Raw genomic sequence first — 25,644 nt, forward strand, 5'->3', positions numbered from 1 at the left:
CGTCGGGTGACATGGTGGGCTCCCATCTTTGCCTTGCTGCTGCCCACCTAGCAATTTGAAAGCCTGCGAACGCAAGTAGATAAAGAGGTACTACTTCAGTGGGGAAGAAACAGCGCTCCATGAGGTCATGCTGGCCACATGACCACAGAAACATCTTCAGACAATACTGGCTCCAATGGCCCTTGAAACGGAGATGAGCACCATTTCCCTAGTCGGCTAGACTAGCAGAATAAAATCCGCAAGAACTTTCCTTAGTTAATACTCATAAAAGGGAGGGATAATGGAGTTTTGTCTGTAAAGGTGCAAAGTGTTTACTCTGAACTCAGAGGAGTTATGGAACCCTGGAGGTGCATCCTAAGGTAGTGGTGGTGAACCTATGGCACATGTACCAGAGGGGGCACTAGGAGCCCTCTCTGTGGGCACACACACCTCATTCTTTGGCTACGTTTTTGCAGGAAAAAGCCATTTCTCAAGCCCCTTCCTAGCCAAAACAAGCCTCTGGAGTGAGCGCGCTGTTTTCAGCTTTGTGTTTTATCAAATCTGACACCAGAAACAGACTAACAGATTACCTGAGTGTTACATGTATTGCTCTCAAACTTACAAAGTATAAGCCAAGGTTAGACAAATTATCAGCATGCATACAACAGCAAAAAATCACATTCATTGTTCAAAAGCATGCCAAATGCAAACTTCTACCTTTCAGTAAAAAGTTGTTTGTATCATTGAAAGCTTTCTTATTGTGTTTTTCTTTTAAGACAAAAGATGTTAATGTATGAGTTGTTTTTTCTAAACTAAACCCTCAGTATTCAGATTAAATTGCCATGTTGGTACTTTGCGATAAATAAGTGGGTTTTGGGTTGCAGTTTGGGTACTTGGTCTCTAAAAGGTTTGCCATCACTGTCCTAAAGCCTTCTATCCCAGGGGTCCTCAGCCTTGGCAATTTTAAGACTTGTGGACTTCAACTCCCAGAATTCTGGGAGTTGAAGTCCACAAGTCTTAAAGTTGCCAAGGTTGGAGACCCCTGTTCTATCTCACTTTCCAAGATGTTTAGCCACCACAGTTATTGCCTTAAAAAAATAATGAGACATAATGTACCTATTTTAGTAACTGTTCCAAGCTTGGAAACCAAGAAGTGTAAAAATGTTGGTCCCATGCCATCCAGTGATGCTACCATGTGAGCATCACACCATCTCAGCCAATTGGAGGCTCAGGTTTCTTTTAAAAATGGATGCAAAATATATTCTCTCCTAGCCTGCCTTGACCTTGAGGTTGAGAGGCAGTGGCTCACAAACTCTATTTGATGCAGAATTTCTAAAAGCTGGATATCCATGGCCTTTGTGGTAGATTTAATAATTTAATTTAATAATTTAATTTGTATACCGCCCTTCTCCCGAAGGACTCAGGGCGGTGAACAGGGCAATACATAATAAAAACCAGGATACAAAAATTAAAAAGTAATTAAACTACAATGCCCGTAATAAATTAATACATATTAAAAGTTAAAACCAATTATAAAACCCAGCCCCAACCCATCAGACCAGGCCAGCTTGTTCAAAAAGAAAGGTTTTGAGATCGCGCCGAAAGGAGCGGAGCGAAGGTCGGGGGCCGTTCGGAGCTCAACCGGCAAGCGGTTCCACAGGTCTGGCGCGCCCACAGAGAACGCCCTCCCCCTGGGGGCCACCAATCGACATTCTTTGATCGGAGGCATCCTGAGGAGGCCCTCTCTGTGGGAGCGCACTGGACGGAGGGAAGTTGATGCCGGCTGCAGGTGTTGCCGTAGGTAATCCGGACCCATGCCATGAAGGGCTTTGTAAGTCATTACCAACACCTTGAATCTCACCCGGAGGGCAACCGGCAGCCAATGCAGCTCGCGGAGCAAAGGTGTAGCATGGGAGTATCGGGAAGCTCCCAGCACAACTCGCGCGGCTGCATTCTGCACCAGTTGGAGTCTCCGAGTGGACTTCAAGGGCAGCCCCATGTAGAGAGCATTACAGTAGTCTAGACAAGAAGTCACGAGCGCATGAGTGACTGTACGCAAGGCATCCCGGTCTAGATAGGGTCGCAACTGGCACACCAGGCGAACCTGGGCAAAGGCCCCCCTAGTCACAGCTCCAATATGCTCTTCCAAAGAGAGCTGTGAATCTAGAAGGACCCCCAAGTTGCGAGCCCTATCTACGGGGGGTAATAGCTCACCCCCCATGGCCAGAGATGGAATAATCGGAATTTCCCGGGATACCGGCACGAACAGCCACTCAGTCTTGTCAGGGTTGAGTCGAAGCCTGTTCTTCCCCAGATAATAATCGATGATTTTTTAAAATAAAAAAATAAAAAGCAGCTTTTTTATTTAAATCGGTTTTTTTTTATTTTTATCAAATGTATTTTAATAAAATGCTTTCGGAGTAAAAATCTATCTAAATATAGTTTTCTATTGAAGATACATTAATAATTTAGTTTATTCGGTATGAAATGGAGCTTAGTTACTGTATGTAGCAGGAGGCTGTATATTCTGCAATATTTACATTTTTGGTAAACTCACTCAATGAATCCAAGCTCTGCAAGCTGAGATAACATGCACTGCGTTGATGCATTCACACAATTTCACGGTAACCATGAGATAAATCATAAAACAAAGTTCAGGAATATTCCTTTATCCCATTGTTTTGCAAATCTATGTACACTACAGACTGTATGATTGTTTGAAGAGAAATGCATCTGTACCAGTCTCTTAAGTGTTTTAATTAAATAAAAGAATTTGAGTACTTCAACTATGTGTGATTAACCTCTTAACCCAAAATCGGTTCTGATATAGCTGTTTTACTAACCGGACAGCTTATTATTCTAAATAGGAAACCTTCATTTTGTTTGCAAATAATAATATTAAAGATTCTAACTACCAGCAAGAATGAGTCCTTACCTTTAAAGAGCACCTGTCATTTCAGATCCATCATGGCAGCGCCTGTTGGCGGGCATCCACTCACCTGCTGCCCACCACATCCCTTGCCTTGTTGTGCCGCTGCCGCATCACCAGCCGTCCCATTAAAGCAAGGGTGTCAAACTGCCGGCCCACGGGCCCAATGCGTCACGACAAAACCGCGCCCACCCCATTGCTGGCAATGGAGAAAAAGCTCTGATATGTCGTGCGACGTCACATGACGTTACGAGTTTGACATGTCTGCATTAAAGTGAGTGGGACTGTCGGTGAGTCGACAGTGGGTCAGAAGAGGAGCCATTGTGGGACAGAGATGGCAGTTGCTCTTTAAAAATTATGATTTAAATCGAGCTGATTTAAATCAAGCCTTTTTACTAGTGATTCAAATTGTGATTTAAATCGTGATTTAAACTGACTTGATTTAAATCAAATCCACCCTGTCTGTGAATATTCTGGATCCACCAGCCCAAGCCTCCTAGTCCACTGCTGAATGATTATGGATAACAAAACTTACCATCCATAACTGGGAATGAACTGTTCCAGGAAATGTGCACCTCCCTGTGATTATTTGGCTGCTAAAACAAAAAGAACAGCGAGCAAAAACAGTTTAATGAAGATTTTATTCAAAAAGGGGATGCCTTTTTCATCACCAATAATGTTATAGAGGAAGGTCCCGATTAGTACAGTTAATGAATCCTATGACAGGGTTGCATTATTTGAAATTGTGCTATTGGAAGTGATATTTCTATGGAAAAAATGGTAATTGGCTCCAGCTTGGTGGAAGCAGGCAAAGAAAATTTCTACAGTAAACCTAAATGTTTCTAAGTATACTGATGAAATATTACAATAGAGGATAAAAAGAATACACAGATAGTCCTCGAATTATGGTCAGTCATTTAGAAACTCAAAGTTATGAGCCCTGGACCTCCCCAGGGTACTTATATAACCCAGCTTCAAACTTCTGGCAGCTGCCCCCCCCCCAATTAACTTGATTACATTTTGGACACTCAGCAACTGACCCACATTTAGGGCCGTTTGCAGCATTCTTTAGTCACTTCATTGCAATTTATGACCATTTTTGCCAGAAAGCAGCGTTTGCCCGAAACTTCTGGTTTCCAGCAAAAAACTCCTTTTACAATCAAAAGATTTGTTTAATGACCAAAGTATGATCTTAACAACCGTGGTGAGTCACTTAATGACTGACAAACAAAAGTTTATAATATTGGGCATGATCACATGATGCCTCACTTAATGACTAGCATGACTTATCTCAGTCATTCCAGGATCAATTACGGTCATAAGTTGAGGACTACATGTACTTATAATTTACATTTATGGTTAAGTCACAGAGCAATAATAGAAAGCAAAATAAAAACAGAACAAAAAATCTACTGCACATTCAGGCATTTTAACATCATCTCCTATTTTAGAGTTGCTATGACCACACTCATCATTCAGTTGTATCAAATATTTGCTCTAATGTAATTAAGAGCCTATAAACCCTTGTTCTGTTTTCCTCCAAAGGAATCTTCCATTTCCCTATGTTACACGCCTAAAAATCAGCAATATATAAAACCAAAACTAGAACTGCATATCCAATGTTGCACTAACTGATTTTGGGGTAGTATTAAATGCAACCTGATATCAATTTGCAATTTGTGCTAAATCAAATATTGCATTATCCAAACTTGCACTAATCATGACCTACCTGTATGTCATGATAAAGTCCAGGTTTATTTGAAAATTGCACATCAACTTGTGACAGATTATTTTGTCTTGAAAAAGGTTCAAAACACCTTTAATAAGAGCCTTATTATGATCATTAATGGCTGAATGTGTGAAGCTGGACTTGCTATTTTTAACCATCCAAATAGTATTAACATTCTCATTTACTCTGCTTTTACATTTCTAATTGCAGAACCAGCCTTACCTCTTTCCTCCCTTCTTTCCCACTAATACATTTTATCATTTTATACAGTTTGCCATATGTTACCTTAAGGCCCTTGGTGACCAAAAGTGATGTATAAATTCCTCAATTAATTAGCAATGACATTGTACCAAGGAACTTAAGCATTTTGTATGTAAAAGTTGACTGCAGGCTGCAGTGTTCACACCTGGGGTCAAAAAAGTCAAGATGGTGACTGCAACATGATTGAAACCTGCCCTCCTTTTTAAAGATGGAACAGACCTTAAGCAAGAGTTGCTTAAGCATTCTCTAATCAAAATGGGGGAGGCATATGGGGAGGTGCCCCAAGATGTGATGCAAAAGCATCTTGTTTTCTTGGGGTAGCGAAAGAACAGAGGCACCTTGCTACACTTCTCCCAGGAAGACTGTCCTGGGCAGTGGTGAGATTCAGCTGCTTCGCACCACTCCAGCAGAACCGGTAGCTAATTTTTTGTTGCCCAGGCCCGAATGGACTTCCGGGAGCGGCATATACAGAGAACTGGTTGTTCACATATTTGAATCCCACCACTGCTCCTGGGGAAAGTCTCAGTGAAGCATGTGTGGCCTCAAACAATTTACTGGGCTTATTATGTTCACTGGGATTAATAGTTGTGTAATGTATTGGGATTTTACTTGAACTGTTTCATGTGTCTGTTTGAATGCTGCTTAAGGTTGCTCAATTGGTGTGTCCGTGTAACAACTTGCCAGACTTGCTGTCTCTAAGATGATCATTGGATAATTTGGGGTGGGAATGAGTTCCTTTAAACCTATTGGCTGCCGCCTAGTGGCCAACCGTATAAGTAGCTGCGCAGAAGCCTCTGATTCAGTTATGTTCCTGTTTGCCTCAATAAAACAATGTTCCTGTTTGCAACCTCTGGTCTCGCTTACTGCCTCCTAGGAACTCACTACACAACAAGCTGAATGGGAAAGGGCAATTTTCAGCAATGAATTAGAGGTCAGATCATTTTTAAGATGGATGGATTTTAATTCCCAGAATTCTCCAGCCAGCATGGACATCGGTTTTAAAGTAGCCAAGGTTGAGAAACACTGGATTAGGGTTTTGAAACAGCAGACAATTACTGCTAATCCTTCATCTCTCTCAGGCTTCCAATCCCTGGGCAGGGATGGGGATGAATTTGGGGACCAGCCCTGGGGCAAGACAGCGTGGCTCAACAGGACTGTCTTCTCTCCAGGCCCCAGAGATGTTGAAGACTGGTCCTAGAACTGCTGCGCTTCCACAAGGCAGTCCCAAATCCATTCTCTACAGCCAAGCTATTTGATAGGAATTGATCAGAGACCGACTGGCAAATTAAGGATTTAAATGAACATATCTCAAGAGTCTCCCCCTGCTTCAAAGCAGGGAGTGCTGTACAAAGAAGGCAGCAAATATATGGGGGGGGACTGTTTATGTAAGGCCCCATGCCAAGCACATCATGCAGCTTGTATTCATTTATTTCTGCTCCTCCAGCACAAGGAAATGGCAAATCGCTCATTAAGCCAGCGCTACTTCCTTTGCCTGAATTAACTGGCCTTGAAGCAGGGCTTCAAAGGCAAAGATTTCTGTCTCTTAAATCAGGGTTTGCGGTGTGAAATCAAAAGTCTGCCTAATGTTCGTCCTCTTAACAAACCTTTCTTATTCTTTCTCTCAGAATGCGTGTAGGTAAAAACAGTCAAAATGGCATCCATTGACCATGCAATTAAAGCCTCATCTCTCTCGTTTCTTTCATGTGCAATGCAGCTTATGGGGAAAGGGATGGGGTTTGATTACATAGTCAGTGGATGACGCTTTTTTAACAATGAGCTGGAGGAGGAGGAGGAGGAGGAAGAGGAGGAGGAGACCTCACCACATGCTGAAATACCAATAACACAACTCCATTTAGCCTGGACTCTCCAGTGTGGTGTAGGGGTCATAGTGTAATATAGGAGTGGTGACATCTGGCTTTCTTTGTCTATAGGAGTATGGAATTTGTCTATCTGTAAACGAGCTTCTTTTTAAGCTCTGCATGCCTGTTTATCAATACATCCAAATATTCTAGGCGGCCCTACATCTGCAGTGATATCCCAGCCATAGCACAAGGCATGTAGACCGAATTCTTTGAAGACTCTCTCTCTCTCCCTCCCTCCCCCCCTCCCTTCCCCCCTCTCTTTCTGTGTGTATGTACAAACAAGCCACAACACACATTTCTCAATCCCACCATCCAGAGAAGCACAGCTGCTGCTGGGATCAATTTCTTTCTCCTCTACGCCAGGTCAGGCATCCCAGAGGGAATATAGTTTTCAGAGTCCACAAATGGAGCCCTCAGGGGCCGTGGCTATTCCTGATGCCGTGTCCACATCTTTTAAAGATAGGGCCAAAGTCCAGACTTGCAGCCGACGGGCTCACCGACTAACTGACAGGAAACTCTACCGCATTGCAAGGACCCAGAAGAATGATGTTTCCTGAAACAGCCCTCTTTGTGGTGAACTATATTCTGGCTAGGTAGGTTCCTTCCTCGTATTTTCCTTGGGCAGAGGGTGGATGGGAGATGCAATTGTCAAATTTCCAAAAAAAAAAACCACGCATTTCCAATAGGCTGGCAAGGATCTGTTTGTCCGGCGATCATTTTAGCTGGCACTTTGAAGTAAGCCATCCGAACCACCAGATTGCTATAAACTGCAACTAACTTCAAGACAGGGAGGCAGCTTGAGGTAATGGTTAAAGACAACAAGTTAGAAACGGGAGATGGTGAGCTCTAGTCGTGCCTTAGACCTGAAGCCATCTGGGGGTCTTTGAGGCAGTTCCTCTTTCTCAGTCATTAGGAAGGAGAAGGTAAAGACAACCCACTTCTGAAAACCTCACCTAAAACTGCAGACCTTTCCACGGAGTCATCAAAGAAATTCAAGAGAAGAGTGCCAAACCCTTGTTCAACAGGAAAAATAAATAGATTTGGATGGGGACAAGTTTCCTGGGAGATGTAGATCCAAACTGTAGTGATGTCTCCTATACACAATTGCATGCCCAGATGCAAAAAGGGCAAATGCAGGCAACGGGCATTTTTGCCCAGGGGAAACTGGACTGCTAACTGTGGGTTGCTCTTCCTTGGAAAAGCCAGTCAGGTATTTCTCCCATTGCCATGACCACCTCTAGATTGGAGTGTTGGAAGTTCTCTTGGTAGGACTGTCTTTCACAAGGTTCAGGGAGGACAAGAGGACCTAGACCCTGGAGCCAAATGATGAGGAAGACAGATAGTTGAATGTGTGTGCCAGTGGTTTTATCTGATCTCTGCTGGCTTTTGTCTGCCACTCAAAAGGCCTAGTGATCTGCTCTCAGAAAACCTTCCAGCTCTTGCCATCTCACTATGAGCTCAATGAAGCTGAAATGGGTCCTTTGGATAATTTCATCTTCCCTTTCAAGAGGTTCTTTTAGCCTTTCCTTGGACCTTGAAAATGTGTGTTGATAAGGAGCTTATCTCAATGATGAAAGTTCCTCTGAAGCACCTCGGCACCAAATGATGGGTGAACAGTAGATTCTGGTAGAGTCAGGATTCCTTGAATGAATTCAGCTGTAGCTCCTTAGATACTCAACATAGCAAGGCTAGAGACTTGTTCCATGCACAAATGAGGCCATTCAAAGCAACTGATTGCCTCTGTGAAATGCTGGGTGAGTCCTTATATCTCTTGTAGTGGTAGCCCTCTACTTACAGTCATTTGTTTAGTGACCATTTGAAGTTCCAACAGCGCTGAAAAAAGTGACCTGACCAGTTTTCACACTTAAGAGCATTGCAACGTCCCCAAGGTCACAAGATCAAAATATGGGCATTTGGCAAATGGAATGGATCGATGACAGTCGCACTGTCTTGGGCTCATTTGATCACCATTTGCGACCTGCCCAGTCAACATCCAACAAGCAGAATCAATGGGGAAAGCCATATTGACTTAAGGACCACATGACACACTTAAGAACTGCAATGCTTCGCTAAACAACTGTGGCAAAAGTCACAGTCCTTCGGGAGAAGGGCGGTATAGAAATTAAATTAATAAATAAATAAAACGAGGCAAAATTCACTAAACGACTGCTTTGCTTAACAATAGAAAAAATGTGCTCAATTGTGGTCGCAAGTCAACTTTAAACCAGTGTTTCTTTAATTTTTTAAATTTTTCTCAACTTTAAGATGTTAAAGAGAAATCAAATCTGGAACCAAGGAGAAATTTCCTGATAGTAAGAACAATTAATTGGTGGAAGAGCTTTCTTCTCAGAGTTGTGAGTGCTCCATTGCTGGAGGTCTTCAAGAAAAAAATGAAAAGACATTTTTTGTCTAGGATGCAATAAGGTCTCCTGCCTTGGGCAGGGCTTGGATTAAAAGATCTCCAAGGTCCCTTCCAGCCTTACTATTCTATGGTTTCTAAGTGTGGACTTCAACTCACCGAATTTCCCTATCCAGCATGCTGGCTGGGGGAATTGTGGCAGCTTGAAGTTCACACATTATAATATTGCTGAGATTGGGAAGCACTGCCTTAAACCCATCAGTCCTTTTCCCCATGATTTAAGCTGTGGTGTTACATATCAGCTAGTAGTTGGTATCGTGGACATTCCTGCCTGTTGGAACTATTACTGTAATGTCTGGCGCTCGGACCGAAGGAACAGCTGACGCGGATATCCAAGAACAGGCTTTATTCAGCTGGGACTGGACAAAGACAGTGAGTGCCAGAGCTCCTTATATACTCCGGCTGCCGGCCCAATGCCCAATCCTAACAGAGGAATTCTCCCGCCGTACGCAGCCGACCAATCACGCACTCCCCCGCTGTTGCTGCCAGCCAAGCTGCCAAACTCAGCTGTTACGGAGCTGTCCGTGAATTACCTCAGCTTATGTACATAACAATTACTTTAACCATTTACTTAGTTATCAAATTATATAGCAACTTATCTCATGAGAAATGACTCAGTGGTGTACAATTGTTATTGAAAAGTAAGGTCAGTGGTAGCGAACCTATGGCACGCACGCCATAGGCGGCACTCAGAGCCCTCTCTGTGGGCATGCTTGCCTTGCCCCGGAGATGGCAGCCATCCCTCTTCAAGAAGCCTGCTAACTCTCCAAGGCCCCATGTGGCCGGATGCATCCCGGCACGGCTGGTTTCCCTCCCTCTCATCCCATTTCTCTTGGCCTCTCATGCTCTCCTTTTCCTGGGCACGACCCACTACATCACCTCCTCAGCTGTTGGCGGCTTCTTTGAACTGCTGGCAGCGGGCTGCGGAACCCCAGAGGAGCCAGCCGGCTGTGGCTGCTGATGGACACCGTCGGCCCCCGCGTGCTCACTGGCTTCCGTGTGCGGGGGCTGATGGTGTCAGGCAGTAGCTGCCCTGGCCCTTGCCCTGCCCCATGGCAATGGTACCCCTGCCCTGCCTCGCCTCACCCTGCAAGACGAGCCTCCTGCCTACCGCCCCACCTGCCAAGAATTTCCATTGCTAAGTAAGGTCACTGTTAAGGAAGCAAGATCCGATTTTAGGATCCTTTTGCCCGAGTGGTTAAGAGAATCGCTGCCGTTGTTAAGTGAGTCACATGGTTGTTAAACAAATCTGGCTTCTCCCACTGATTTTGCTTGTCAGAAGCCAGCTAGGAAGGTCACAAATAATGATCTCATGATCCTGGGACACTGCGACTGTCATCAATACTTGCTAGTTGCTAGTTTTGATCACGTGGCCATGGGGATGCTGCAGTTGTCGTAAGTATGAGAACTGGTCATAAGTCACTTTTTTTAGTGCCATTGTAAATTTGAATGGTCACTAAACAATGAGTTGTAAGATGAGGACTACCTGTATTTGCATCTTTTCAGCTGAAGTTATACACATGACTTTCTAAAAGGGGGTGGGAGAAATAAACCTTGAATCATAGTCTAAAATTATCTTATACTAGTTCCGCTTTCCCCCATTCTGTGTCCAGGAATCAAGGCACCTCTTGCTATTTTGGGTAATTTTAATTGGTTTAGTGGTCAGAGTGGCTTTCAGCCTTTGCGCTTTTTATTTATTTATTTAGGATTCTTTTTTGTTGTTTGTTTGCATTCTGCTTTTAGTACTTTCTCTGCAGGAAGGAAGTTAATAAATAACACACACACCCAATTTTAAGTTAAGTTAAAGTTATAAATAACTTCTGTAGCCACTTGCCACTCAAACAAACAAACAAACAAACAAACAAACAAACCACTGGAGTTGAACTTGGCCAAGAAACTTTGCCACCTGGTCCTGCCCCGGCCCTTTTTTCTGGCTTTTTCACCAGAATTGTGGTTCTGGCAACTCAAAAGACGGGTGTCTGCAGCTCTCCGACTGGGATCCCAGCAGCCCCATCCTGGTGCCTTTGGGGCCTCCCTGTGACAGCTGAGAGCCTCCGGCCGTGGGGTCCACGCCTGTAACAGGAGAGGGGGCAGCTGCAAGATCCCCAGCCAGGCTTCTGCTCAGCCTGGATGAAGCCGGTTGTCCGTTGTCTGCTGAAACAGCTGCTCCTATCAGCCAGTTTTTAATTCTAATCTGTAATCGTTACATGTTAATCTCTGTTTTGGAATCAGATAGCTCTGCATGCTTGTTAGTTGCCCCCTTGTCTAGATTTAGGGATCATTTCAGCTCTTCTAGGGGTCAGAGAGGTTTATTTTCTTAGTCGTTTCGTACTTTTTTTGGTTCTGTATAGTTTTACCTAGTTCATACTTAGCGCTGCTACTCCTAGTGTAATTGTTCCGCAACACTTTCTCTGTGGCAGTTTTTGCAATATGCCTTTAAGTCAGTTTTTTTTACTCCTGGCGACTGGCTAGACAAGTCCCTGTCATTGCCATTGCCTCCTTCCTAGGCTTGAGAGAAAGTGGCTTAATGCCCAGCTGGCTTAATGCCCAAGGTGAGACTAGAACTCAGGATCCTTGATTTCTAGCCTGGGCCATTAACCACTACCCAACACTGTCTCTCATTTCAGATTTAGTTTAAACTCACTTTGCATGTATAATGTTCTTGGGCCACTGCAATAAAAATTATTTTATTTTATTTTATTTTATTTTATTTTATTTTATTTTATTTTATTTTATTATTTTATTTTATTTTATTTTATTTTATTTTATTTTATTTTATTTTATTTTATTTTATTTTATTTTATTTTATTTTATTTTATTTTATTTATTTTATTTATTTTATTTTTTTTTTTTATTATTATTTTATTATTTTATTATTTTATTTTATTTTATTATTTTATTTTATTATTTTATTTTATTTTATTTTTTATTTTATTTATTTACTTTTATTTTATTTTATTATTTTATTTTATTTTATTTTATTATTTTATTTATTTATTTTATTTTATTTTATTTTATTTTATTTTATTTTATTTTATTTTATTTTATTTTATTATTTTATTTATTTTATTTTATTTTATTTATTTATTTTATTTTATTTTATTTTATTTTATTTTATTTTATTTTATTTTATTTTATTTTATTTTATTTTTTTTATTTTATTTTTTTTATTTTATTTTATTTTATTTTATTTTATTTTATTTTATTACCGTATTTTATTTTATTTTATTATTCTAATTTTTTTGTTTGCTGAAAAAAACACCAGGCCTTGAGTAGGACAGCAATATCCTGCTTGCCACTTGACGCTATCCACCCCAGCGCCCCACAGTGTCTTTGCATTAAAACAATTTCTGGGCTCCAAATTTGAAAAATACGCACAATATGCTCTTTAAGGTTCTCTGACTCCTTCTGGTATGATTACATTTCTTATTGATTTAACTGGGCTAGGCATTTGCACATCAAGTTAAACCAGTAGAGAGGAATTCTGAATTTCAGGCTCAGCCAGGGATGCGGAAAATCACCTCGTTTGGAGGGGCCCTGCTGAACGCAAAGTTAGCGAGACACGCAGGACAGGAGATCGTCCAGGTCTCTGCAAGGATGCACCATTGGCTCTTTGCCAGTCTTGGTCAGATTAACAACAACTGTGCGTCAGGTCTGGCAAATCTAGGCTGCTGACAACCCTTTGGGGTAGGCCAGTTCACAAAAAAGACACTGCAGCGATTCCAGGAATGTGCCTTGATTGCTGTAGGGTCGTGTTTCCCAAATTTTGCAACTTTGAGTGGACTTCATCTTCAGGGCTCGCCAGCCAGCAGGGATGGGCTTCAAACCCCAGCCAGAATAGGTGGATGTGCTGGCTGGAGCATTCTGGGAGTTGAAGTTTACCCATTTCAAAATCAGCAAGGTTGGAAAACAGTGGTGTATTAACAGAATCCAAGTTTCTCTCTGCCCCCAAATCAAGGCAGGGTTATTTTGAGTTTCTTTCTCAGCTTGCCTCTATCTCTACCTGGGCTGGAACCGCTTCTCCAATTCCCCTTAAGGCTCTCTTACACCATCCCCAAAGTCAGCTTTACACCTACTTTACCCTCCCCTGTACCTCCCCTGGCTTCATGCCCTCTGCCAGGGTGCCAGCTCATTACTGCCTTTTCCACCTGCTTGCCTTTGCCAACTAAGCCAGGGCTGTTTTGCACATGAGCCATTTTGCTGTGCAGCCTCACAACTTCTCTGAACACAATGGCTGAATATCGACTGCCATTTACTCCCCCTTCCAAGGTGAAAATATATGAAAAGGGCAAAGTTTGCCTGAAGGACACAGTGTTCAACTCTCTTCACACACACACACACACACACACACACACACACACACACACAAACAAACACACACACACACACACACACACACAAAGACTGCTAAAGTCCTGGTGACTTTATGAGCACTGCCAGGGCTTTTTTTCTCATAGAACGCTCAGAACGGAGTTCTGGCACCTTTTTTGGATGGAACCTTGTAGGGTTGTACAAGGTGGGTTGTATGACATGTGTGAGTTCCGGCACCTTTTTCTTTTACAAAAAAAGCACTGAGCACCGCCTTATATTTTTCTTGGACAATCGAAGTAGCCACCCTGGGATGTATTTTCAGCTTCCAGAGTGACAGCACGCTCCCAGCCAGAGGCATCCCGCTGGGTTTTCCAAGATCCATCAGATGCTGCCATCTAAACCTGGGGAGGGAAATCTGGGAAGACTTGCCCACAACACGCATGACATTGGCATGACTTATTCTGTACCAATGGAGTCGCCCTCCCACAAAGATAAGCTTTTTTTGTTGGCCCCTCCCTCCCCGGGCTGTACAAGTAGTCCTTTATTTATAACCGTCCCTTTACGTTTAAAGCTACAGCAGCATTGAAAAAAAGTGACTGACAACTCGTCCTCACACGTACAACGGATGGGATCAAAATATGGGTGCTTGGATACCAGCATGCATATACCTTTGCAGTGACCTGTGGTCACGCAATCACCTTTTGCAACTTTCCCAGCCAGCTTCCGACAAGCAAATGGAAGCTGGGTTCGCTTAATGACCGCATGGCTCATTCAACGACTGCAGTGATTTGCCATGGCACAAAATTGGGCATGACTCACTTAACAACCACCTTGCTTAACAATGTGGTCTCAGTTGAGCTTGTAAGTCAAGGGCTGCCTGTACTAGCAATATGCTGACATTGCAAAGGGACTGGAGAATGCTATAAAGCACTGGGGGGGGGCACGTAAGTCTAAGGGCTGTGCAATTGCTGCTGCAACCTGCAGCCTGACTCCCCTTGCAAATGGGCTGGTGCCTTGCTTGCAATCACAAGCACCATCTTGACTTGCCACCCCCTCCCCAGGGAAGCTGGCGGATTACCATCTGATATTAGCAAGCCAGCTTCCTAGCGGCTCAGCTGTGCCTTTCTGGGTGGGGAACCCAGGACTCTGTAACCTAAGCAGGAAACAAGTGGATTTGTATCGTCCAAAAGACAGCCCACCATTCTGCCCAGGTGAATCTGCCAGGTGTCTATTGACATGCTTCCTGTACGTTGTGTCCCATAAACTTTATGCAATGATACTTAGGTTCTTTTCACGCCCTACGAATCCACCTCTCATGAGCTCTCCTGCTCCGGGTCCTTCTTTTTTTGCAGGAAGCCACGTGCTCCGCCTCCCCGCCGGGTGATAGAGGAGATGCCCTGGAAAAGGCTGGTCAGCCTCCATCCAGCCACCTACTCCAGTCGCCAGGGCCTGCAGGACTACTGGATCAGCCCCCAGAGGCGTCATCTAGCAGGCAGCGCAGGGCACACTTCCAGAAAGCAGTGGCTGATCCTCCCAGGAAGCACCGGCGTCTCAGATGTGGAATCCGTCCACTGGCCCAGTTCGGGACAGTACAGGCACAAACTCATGTGAGTAGGGGGAGGCTGGGCTGGCAGAGCCAGAGGCAACACTGGTCCCTATAGCTTATATCCACCAGGCAAAAGAGCACCTTTGAATCTTCCACCTGGATGAGTTGGGTGCCTCCATCTGCTTGGTGCCCGCTTTCTGGGCTGGACTGAACTGGAGAGTTAGTATATCTTCTGGATGTCTTCAAACCCTCACAAATAACCCAGAGGGAAATCTTCCAGCTAATCCCCTCCCCCACCCAGCCCTGCTCTATGCTGTTGCCCTCTCCTGCTTTCTGAGGCAGGGGCAAAACCTAGAGAGGTCTCCAAAATTGGAGGCTCTCCAAGAACCTCACCATACCCTTGTTGTCATACTGGGGAAGGGGGAAATGGGATGGAGGAGGCTGGACCTCCAGGCTGGGTCCACGGGGATGCTGATTTTGATCTTATGCAGAGGGAGGAGTTAAACAGGGAGCTTCAGTGCCTCCCTTCCAATGATGTGTGTGTGTGTGTGTGTGTCCTGAAAAACATCCAGCCCACCACTGTGTCTGCTCTTAGCAGAGCTAAGGAGGGCATCCATTTTCTCAGGACAGAGAGGACCAGGTCAGTTGTGTTGCGCCAACAGGACTGAATGCATTGCAGCCTCTTTCGTAAATTATAAAGCCTTTCCACTCTGCTCCTGGCTGGGGTACAAGTCTCCCTTCTCCATCTAACCCTGGATGCACTGCCGTGTCTAAAAAAGGAGGGAAGGGGCAGCCAAAGCTGGAGGAAGCCTCTTCTGGCTGATTCAGGGGCAAGAGGGAAGGGGATGGGTGGGTGGGTGGGCTTCAGATGCAAGTAGGACTTTGGCAAATGAAATTTAGGCTCCTTTCACTCCATCATGTCCAACCCAGCCAGCCACTCAAATGCAAATCGGCTCCTGGCAGTTGCTGGGTTACCGGCTCCTGCCTCGTAGATCCTTTCAGCCAATAAGGGCTTCTTTGGGTGATGTCATGCTGCTAGCTGATAGGTCATTGGCCAGAACAAGCTTGCCATTGAATATTCTGCCAGGTGGTTACCTGGATGAAGGTGGATCTGGGCCTGGACCAGTCCTGTATCCAGGCTGGCCGAGGCATTGCCGTTCTGCTCCCCCTGCAAGGTCCCTTGTAATCGGGGCTCCCAGCGGGGGGTGGGTGGGTGGAGAGGGGGGAGGTTGCTAGCAACCAGGAAGGTTGACAAGTTGCAGCCATCCTTCCAGAAGAAATGTCAAGCAACACCCCATTTTGACTCTTTCCTGGCCAGTTTAAAAACAGGCATATGCCAAAGGGTGCCCCGACTGGGCATTTTCAGGGAAAAGTTTTGGAAGAGATGGATTCTGTGGGGTCCTTCTCCCTGTGCCTACTTGAAAGCAGAGTGGAAACTCAAATATACCAGCTTGGACCAGGACATCCCCTCAACTAGCAAGGCAAAAAACAATGGATGGAAACCAACCAAAGAGAGAAGCAACCGAGAACTAAGGAGAAATTTCCTGACAGTGAGAAAAATTAACCAGTGGAACTGCTTGCCTTCAGAGGTTGTGGGTGCTCCAACACTGGAAGTTTTTGAGAAGAGACTGGACAGCCATTTGTCTGAAATGGTACAGGGTCTCCTGCTTGAGCAGGGGGATGGACTAGAAGACCTCCAAGGGCCCTTCCAACATTGTTATTCTGCTCTTCTGATTGGCCATATATCACTCACAAGCCACGATTTATCCTGACTGCTGAGATGTATCGGGAAGAACAAGGAGAGGCATCTTAATGCTAATGTTCATCATCCAGACTGGAGTAGGGCCTCCTACTTGAACAGGTTCCCTTCCAACTCTGTTATTCTGTATTCTCTCATAACAGTAAGGGCTGGGGTTCCCTAAAGACCCCTAATGAGGAAAAAGATTTCCTGAATTATTTTTGTCTTCCAAGGCAAGATGTGAAAAGACTGCCATGGCGGTGAAGAGCAGTGAGCTCATCCTAGCTGCACAATTCATCAAGTTTGGCCTGCTTTCCCACCCCTTTTGGAACAGGGGGTCCCCAGACTCTGTTTAGACCAGGGTTTCTTAACCGTGGCACCTCTAAGATATGTGGATTTCAACTCCCAGAATTCCCCAGCCAGCAAAGGAATTATAGTGATTTAGCCAGTGGTGGGATTCAAATATGTGAACAACCAGTTCTCTGTGTGGATGCCACTTCTGGAAGTCCATTCTGGGCCTGGGCAACAAAAAATTAGCTACCGGTTCTGCTGAAGTGGTGTGAACTGGCTGAATCCCACCACTGGATTTAGCCCAAGAGCCTGTGCATTTTCCGTGAAATAAATTATGTATCATATTAGTGGAGCAACTGGGCTAGCATCAGCTAGCATTTCTCCAGGCAACAAGAAATCATCCAATAATTTTACATCCACATTGATAATAGATTCTTTCCTTTTTTAGTTTTTTTTTAAAGTTGTTCTTATAAAGGGCCACAGTAATATTTATAATGACATCTAGGTAGCATTTTTCTGGATACGAGGTTATACAGAATAAGAGAATCATACACATGCATGCACATACAGAAATACAAACTTGTGATCAATTTCCTGTTGGTTAGAGAATTGGGGCGGGGGGAACAAACAACAGAATTTGATCAGAGTTTTTGATCACCATTATGAAACCGCTTGTAGAGAGATGAAATTGACCACATCAGATTCTCAGATGGGATTTTCAGATGGAAAAACTGGCCAGGGAAAAGAGATGGTAGAACTGTGACTCTTCCAGAAGATTCATGATCAGGAAAACATATGTTTCCTGTTGAATCTTTTTAAATTAAGTTAACATCTATCTGTATGCAAACACTGGCATTCAAACACATTGAGAGACAGAAATCCGGATTAAAAATGAAAGAAATTGGATACTATGTCGAGGCTGCCAGCCCCCAAATCATTTTCACTGCTCCAGAATAATGAGGTGGGTGCCTTTTTCTCCCCAAATGGGTCTTAGATCAGGGGTCCCCAACTCCTCAGGCTTTGCCCAGGCTGCGGCCTGTTCGGAACCGGGCCATGCAAGCAGCAGGCAAGAGAGCATGTAGCTCTTCTTGCGCGAGTGATGGGTGCACGCACTTATGCAAGAAGCTCAATTTGCGCAAGCGGTGGGCGCACACTCCTACCGCCTTCTCTCCTTTCTTCGCCAGTCTGCCAAGCCGGAATGATCGGGGACCGCTATCTTAGATTGTCCCTGTTTGCTAGGAGCTGACTTCTTTCTTTATTCTTTCTGATTTTGGAAGGGGATCAAGACCTTTCTCTTCAGCTAATCTTTCCATTTGCATTGTTTAACAGTGATTAACAAGTGAATTGTTTATATTCTTAGAAATTAGTGTTTTATTAAACTCCAGAGAGTTTATTAAACTCCTTAAGCCAGACATGTCAAACACAATGCCCGGGGGCCAGATCCGGCCCGCGAAGTGGTTTCATGTGGCCCGTGAAGCCATCCTGGAAACAGTGAGGGAACGGCCCCCGCTGCCTTGGCCCTGGCCCAGAGACCCTCCTTCTGCCAGAGACCCTCAGATCTGTCCCACTCCTGCCCAGGCCCCCATAGGCACCCTTGATGCCAACGATGTAGAGCTGGCCACGCCCACCCAGTAGGCCACACCCACACTGGCCACGCCCATCCAGCCCCCTGAGGGCAACCGCAATGCTGATGCGGCCCCTCAATGAAATTGAGTTTGACACCCCTGCCTTAGGCTATTAGGATTTAGGAAGGCAATCAAAACTGGTTATTTCAGTAGGCCGTTCAGGGGCAAATTTGAGAAGAATTACTCCTGAATAGGAATATACTGTTATATAGGCTTTGGGAATTGCTCAGTATAGGAATATTTGAATGTACACTACAGGTAGTCCTCAATTTATAACCGTTGATTTAACGATGGTTCAAAGTTAGGATGACCTGGGAAAACTGATTAATGACCTGTACTTGCACGTATAACCATCGTATCCTCCCCTTGATCATAATTCAGAACTTGGCAACCCGCTGATATTTACCGCTGATTGCAGTGTCCTGTGGCCACGTGATTGTGATTTGTGATCTTTTTAAACTGGTAATTGGTTTTTTAAAAATGCCCATTGGAGAAGCTGAACTGACTTAACTATCTCATGACTCACTTAATGATCACCATAAAAATTGTTATAAAATCCAGGTCCAACTTTACTTATGATCACGAGTTACAATGGAATTCCCCATTGTGGTTGTAAATGGAGGAGTAATCTTCTTGAGTTTTTCGGTTATTTCTTCATTGTTTATATACACCAGGATTGTAAAATCAGTCAAACAGATCAATAAGGTGGGGCTTTGATCATGCTAACATGGTTGCTTTTTTGAGCCACCTGCAGATGCCCTTGGGCTCAACCTTTCAGAGACCAGCTAAGATGCATGAATTGTTCAATACATTGGAACCCTAATGATTAAACAATGAAAAGTATTGTAACTGGCTGGCAGTTCTAACTAGGATGTATCGACCTGCTTGTGCGTGGACCAACACGCTTCTCTCTCTCTTTCACTTGAATGTGGATATCAACAAATGAAGCCATGCTCGCTCTCTCTCTCTCTCTCTCTCTCTCTCTCTCTCTCTCTCTCTCTCTCTCTCTCTCTCTCTCTCTCTCTCTCTCTCTCTCTCTCTCTCTCTCCTCTCTCTCTCTGTGTCTCTCTGTCTCTGTCTCTCTGTCTCTCTCTCTGTCTCTCTCTCTCTCTGTCTGTCTCTCTCTCTCTCTCTCTCTGTCTCTGTCTCTCTGTCTCTCTCTCTCTCCTGTCTCCACCACAACATCTCCACCTTATTCGTATTTTTTTCTGAAGACCAAAGGCAGACACTATGTGTTGTTGGGGAAAGATGTGAAATATCCAGAGATTTATTTACATTTTTCTAGATGTAAGAGAACCACTTTGGTGCAGAGGTTAAGGAGCTGGCGTAGAAACCAGGAGTTCTTGTCCCACCTTCAGCATGAAAGCCAGCTGGATGACCTTGGGCCAAGCACCAGGAGATGGGGAGTTCTAGTCCTGCCTTAGGCATGAAAGCCAGCTGAGTGATTTTGGGCCAATCACCAGGAGACGGTGAGATCCAGTCCCACCTTAGGCATGAAAACTGGCTGGGTGAGTTTGAGCCAGTCATTCTTTCTCAGTCTAACCCACCTTACAGGGTTGTTGTTGTGGGCAAAATAGGCGGAAGAAGGAATATTATGCATGTTCCCTGCCTTGAGTTACGTATGAAGTAATACAAGTGGGATAAACATTGAATAAACAAATAGTTTCTCTGTAGCTCAAAAGCACTCCTAGTAGGCTGCAAATAGGTGAGTGATTGGCAGTGAATAGCACAGGAGAAAGGAACAGTACAGAAAAATCAAAGTTGGCTTGATTCTTAGCCACTTCCTGGTTTGGGGGAGTTATTCCTACTTCTTTATTGTGGTTTCTGGAAGTGGCATCAATCTCAGCAACCAGAGTTCTCTGCCTTTTATCTGCCTCAGCTTCTTGCCTCCCCATCTGCTGTGGCTTTCCTGCTCTGTGGTCCCAGATGGAGTTCCTCTTTCTCCATCTGTCCCTCCTTTAATGGGGTCTCGGGGAGTGGCCCACACAAGGGAGAGGCTCCTTAAACCCAGGAGGGGAGGCTGCAGGAAGGCAGAGAGAGCTAAAATGGGGGGTCTCCGCCAATTGGTTGGCTCAGTCACACTGTTGCATCCTGGGGATTTTTTCTCTCAAAAAATGGCCCTGTCAGGAATCAGAGCTATTCACATAAAGAATCAGGTTTAGCTTTTTTTTTTAAGGCAGTGTTTCTCAACCTTGGTAAATTTAAGATATGTGGACTTCAACTCCCAGAATTCCAACCATGGCTGGCTGGGGAATTCTGGAAGTTGAAGTCCACACATCTTAAAAGTTCCCAAGGTTGACTAACACTACTAAATATAGATCAGGGTTTGTTTAACAATTGATCCAAGCTCGTATTTGTGTTCAGATCAGGGCTGTGGAGTACTTTGAAATCACAATTGCTGCAGTCTCTCTGTTGACATATATAAAAACTGGGTCCACTTTTCAGAATAGGTTCCTACAAGGAGTAAATTGCCAGAGAGTTTTTATTAAAGTACATCTTGTAAATGTTGGACTTAGCCTGGGTCTTGTAGTCTGCTAATATTTATTTCTTAGTTTGTTTAATTAAATTTATATTGTCACCGACAAAAAATGTTTTAATTTTTTTTTAGAAAAACATAACTAAACGTAACTAACACCAGAGTGCCCTCAAGATCTTACATACAATGTATCTACCCTTCCATGGGATCCTGAAGCCTATTGGCAAAACTATTTTATGGGCTTTCGAGAAAATCAGTAGAATCGGGGCCAGTCAGTAAACAATGCTAGTAAACTTCTATTTTAGCTAACTTCCAGTAGTGATTCATATAAATCAAAAGCAGTAGATAGATAAATGAAATAAAAGTGATGGATGCCTTGTGTATCAAAAATAAATCCAATAGCAAGGTCACACAGTGGAAGGGGCCTTGGAGGTCTTCTAGTCTAACCCCCTGCCCAAACAAGAGACCCCATACCATTCTGGACAAACCGCTGTCCCATCTCTTCTTAAAAACCTCCAGTGATGGAGCACTCAGAACTTCTGGAGGCAAGCCATTCCACTGATTAATTGTTCTCACTGTCAGGAAATTTCTCCTTGGTTCTACATTGGATATCTCATCCATAAGTTTCCATCTGATACTTCTAGTCCTGCCCTCAGGTGTTTTGGAGAGTTGGTTGCCCCCCTCTTCTTTGTGACAACCTCTCAAATATTGTAAGATTACTATCATATCACACCTTGTCCTTCTCCCTGTTAGACTAGATGTAGAAGTAGATGTAGACATAGACTTAGGAAATACATTGTCTGGAACATTGCAGTAGAATACAATGACTTTCTGACGGTCTTTGGTTCTTAGGGTGTAAAGGGGCAATGTGCAGGCTGAGGACCAACACAGTCTAGCCTGTGACTTTTTGAGCACTTTGCCTAGCCTAGCCCCAGTGATGGTGACACTTTTAGGATCGTGCTGACATACTGTATTATGACATAGTGAAACAGGTGCTAGTGTTTGGACCTTGGATTCATCCTGGCTGTTTTGCAAACCTGAACATTGTGTTAGTGATGCCCAGTCACACAATAGGCAGTTACTTATAATCTTGATTCATTTTCTTGTGGCTTTGCAAATGAGACAGAGCTGGTGAATCAACTGTGTAAAGTCAGAAAATTTGTTAATTCAATAGCCGCATTAAGCACATGATGCATAGTTGTATCCACCGCAGCCACACCCATCTTAAGGACCAGCCTCTCCTGAAGCAAGGGCTGGACATGTTAGAAAATACAGCAGTACATGTGGACTTGAGCCAAGATTACCTTAATTGGAGAATGTTCTCTGTTCTGCAGGGAGGACCTCTGAATTTGGGGTATCGGGGAGACCAATAGATGTTTTCTGAAGGAGCAAGAAAGGTGGTCTCTCCAGGTTAGAAGAAAGCACATCAAAGCAAAGAGGTGAACCACCACCTGCCCTTTGAAAAAAGCAGCAGGCCTGGGGGAAGGAAGGAAGAGGAGGGTGGGGGAGAGACCACATTGCTCAGCTGGAGCAAAAGAAGAAACACATTGTGGTTTGTAGCCACTGAATGAAGATAGTCCCATTGGGCTATGGTAGCCAAAGATCAGGACTCTGGTCACAACTCTGCAAAGGTTGGACCAGTCTCCTGATTTTCTGCAGTTTGACCAGGATGCTAATCAAGAAGGACTAAGAGGGTTCAGCGAGAACTTCATGAAAACTGGTTTCAACCATCTCCAGCTGTGTCATCTCTTGGTGAACTTTGTTACAATACCCCCAAGCCTTGCAGACAAGGCTTGTCTCAACCTGAGCTCTGGATGAGTCACACAGCACCACCCAGGTTGCATGGAACAATATGTTGGTGACAACTACTAGTTCCCTCACCACCACTTCTGAAAATAGACACTCCTCCAAGAACCTTAGGGCACAGTTGGGGGGGGGGGCTGCAATAACCTGCAGGAGCCAGTTTAGTCTAATGGTGAAGTTGCTGAACTAGAAAGTGGGAGTCTGTGAGTTCTAGTCCAGCATTAGGCATGAAAGTGGCTGAGTGACATTGGGCCAATTCTATCTTCTTAACCCAATCCACCCCAGTATTTTTTTTTATCCCATTTATATCCCGCCCTTCTCCGAAGACTCAGGGCGGCTTACAATCTAAAGCACAAACCAATGTGCTTAGCAATAGCCTTCATTCTATGTATATGCCTGCTTATTAGGGCTTTCGCCCCCCCCCCCCAAGCGGCATTATTACAAAGTCAGCTTATTGCCGCCAACAATCTGGGTCCTCATTTGTTGGGGGCAATAAGCTGACTTTGTAATAATGCCGCAGTATTTTATGGGGAAAATACTGCAGAAGAAAAAAAGGATGGTTATGAATGTTCACCCCCCTGAGTTACTTATAAAGTAATAAAGATGGGATAAAGAAATTTAATACATCATAAATAAAACTAAACATAAAAAATGACCTACATGCCTCCAGTTCCCAAGACAATAGTTGCTACCTTTTAAAAATCCATAACTTATATAGATCATCTAACCAGGATAATATAAGGCAGGGGTCTTCAAGCTTGGCCCTTTTATGACTTGTGGACTTCAACTCCCAGAATTCCTCAGCCAGGCACGCTGGCTGACGAATTCTGGGAGTTGAAGTCCACAAGTCATAAAAGGGCCAAGCTTGAAGACCCCTGATATAAGGTCTCCTGCCTTGGTTGGACTAGAAGACCTCAGAGGTCTCTTCCAGTGCTAGGATTCTATGTTCTGTTCTGAAATCTTACCACTTGGTCCAGCTGTGCTGATGAGCAGCACAGTCCAAGTTTTGATGCAGGACAAGTGGTGGATAGTGTGGGACAAATGTTTGGGTGTCCTTCCCTTCTCCCTATCAGGCATTGCCAACTTCCTAGCATTTTCCTGCAGGTGCAAGATCCCCTTTTTTAGATCAACAAACACATTTCATGTGACTGAACTGGGTCCAGCTGTGTCATTTTCATCTCAGCATTAATGGTGTCCTGCCACCTTTGGTCTTTTGTGCAGGCATTTGCCATCAGTGTGAAAGTGGTAACAACCATCAGTTGCCCTCCTAATGAGGCTGGGCAAAGATAAGTGGGGGTTTCAAAATTTGGTTTTAAACACTTGTCCTGTTGCTCATCTAAGAAGACACAGCTGAGGATTGCAACCTTGACTGGTTGGTTGGGCAACTCCAAAAGATGGATCCGACGCTCTTCTCCAATCTGACCCTTTGTCCCAAAATAGCCTGGCTGACAGATCCCAGTTATGGAGAAGTGCTGTAGTGCCAGTGAAACTGGGGTCAATGATTGCAATCAGTACTGACTTTTCCTCCATCTTCTTCTGAAGCCCCACAGGAGCCACAATGCTGGCAGAGGCTCACTGTAGCCAGCAGCACCAGTATCTAGCCATGGAGGAGGCAAAATAGCACACACACCCCCACCCCAAAATAACAAGAACGGGGGGGGGGGGAATTAGGAAGCAGCAGAACATCTCCAGTGCTTTTCTTGTCATCAGAAGCAGAGATGCGGCGTTGGCAGAATCTGTTTATTTCTCAGTTTAAACCAGTGTTTTTCAAACATGGCAACTTAGATGTCACTTGGGTGAGATGGACGAGGTACAATTTAAATAAATAAATAAATACTTTAACACATGTGGATTTCAACTATTCGTCAGCCTGCTCCTACTAGTTGGTCCATACTTCTTAAAATCGCCAAGTTTAAGAAATACTGGTTTAAATGGATCTTCCACGTACAGGTAGTCCTTGATTTACAACCATTCATTTAGCAACCATTCAGAGTTACGATGGCATTGAAATAAAGTGACTTACAACTGGTCCTCAAACTTACAACCATCACAGCAGTCACATGATAAAAATTTGGAACACTTGACAACCAATGTGTATTTATGACAGCTGCAGCATCCTAGGGCCATGTGACCTTCTCAGCCCCTTTTTGACAAACCAGATCAATGGGGTAAACCAGATTCACTTAACAACCACATGCTTCACCTAGCAACGATAGCGATTGACTTAACCATGGCAAAAAAAAGAGATCATAAAATCAGGTGTCACTCACTTAACAACCATCTTACTTAACAACGGAAATTCTGGCTCTAATTTCGGTTGAAAGTTGAGGACTTACAACTTAGCATTAGCATTCTCTGAAGAGAGCTATCAGTGCATGTTTAAAAATAAAATAATAAAACAAAATAATAAAATAAAGCAGCTCTTTCTAAAGACCATCAAACCTACTTTTATAAGGCACTGCAGAGCAAAGATACCAAGAGTCGGGTGTCTCCTCAGCTTGAACCCAGGCAACCTTAGGGGACAGTTCCCACAACTTCAGGACTAGATGGAGTGCCTATAGGGGTCACTAGGAGCTGGCCAGCTTGCACCCTTTGCTACATCAGCAACCCCATCATTGATGAATCATTCCTAATTTTTATGTCTGGAGAAGAGTGAACACCTTGGAAGACAGTTA

The 25,644-nt window shown here is 44.0% G+C and overlaps 1 protein-coding gene across 2 annotated transcripts in view; it reads left to right on the forward strand.

Annotated features, from left to right (window-relative positions):
- The first annotated feature begins 7,205 nt into the window (after positions 1–7,205).
- LOC308672437 (uncharacterized protein) overlaps positions 7,206–25,644 on the forward strand; it is a 43,173-nt gene continuing 24,734 nt past the window's right edge. The window contains exons 1-2 of one of the 2 annotated variants that reach the window (XM_081335390.1): positions 7,206–7,353; positions 14,843–15,097. In XM_081335390.1, the coding sequence (XP_081191516.1) occupies positions 7,304–7,353; positions 14,843–15,097 (305 nt within the window). In that variant the 5' untranslated portion in view covers positions 7,206–7,303. The remainder of the gene's footprint in view (positions 7,354–14,842; positions 15,098–25,644) is intronic. The other variant, XM_081335391.1, reaches the window with a different exon arrangement.

This window comes from Vipera berus (genome assembly GCF_964194415.1).
Source record: "Vipera berus genome assembly, chromosome: 9".
NCBI lineage: Eukaryota > Metazoa > Chordata > Lepidosauria > Squamata > Viperidae > Vipera > Vipera berus.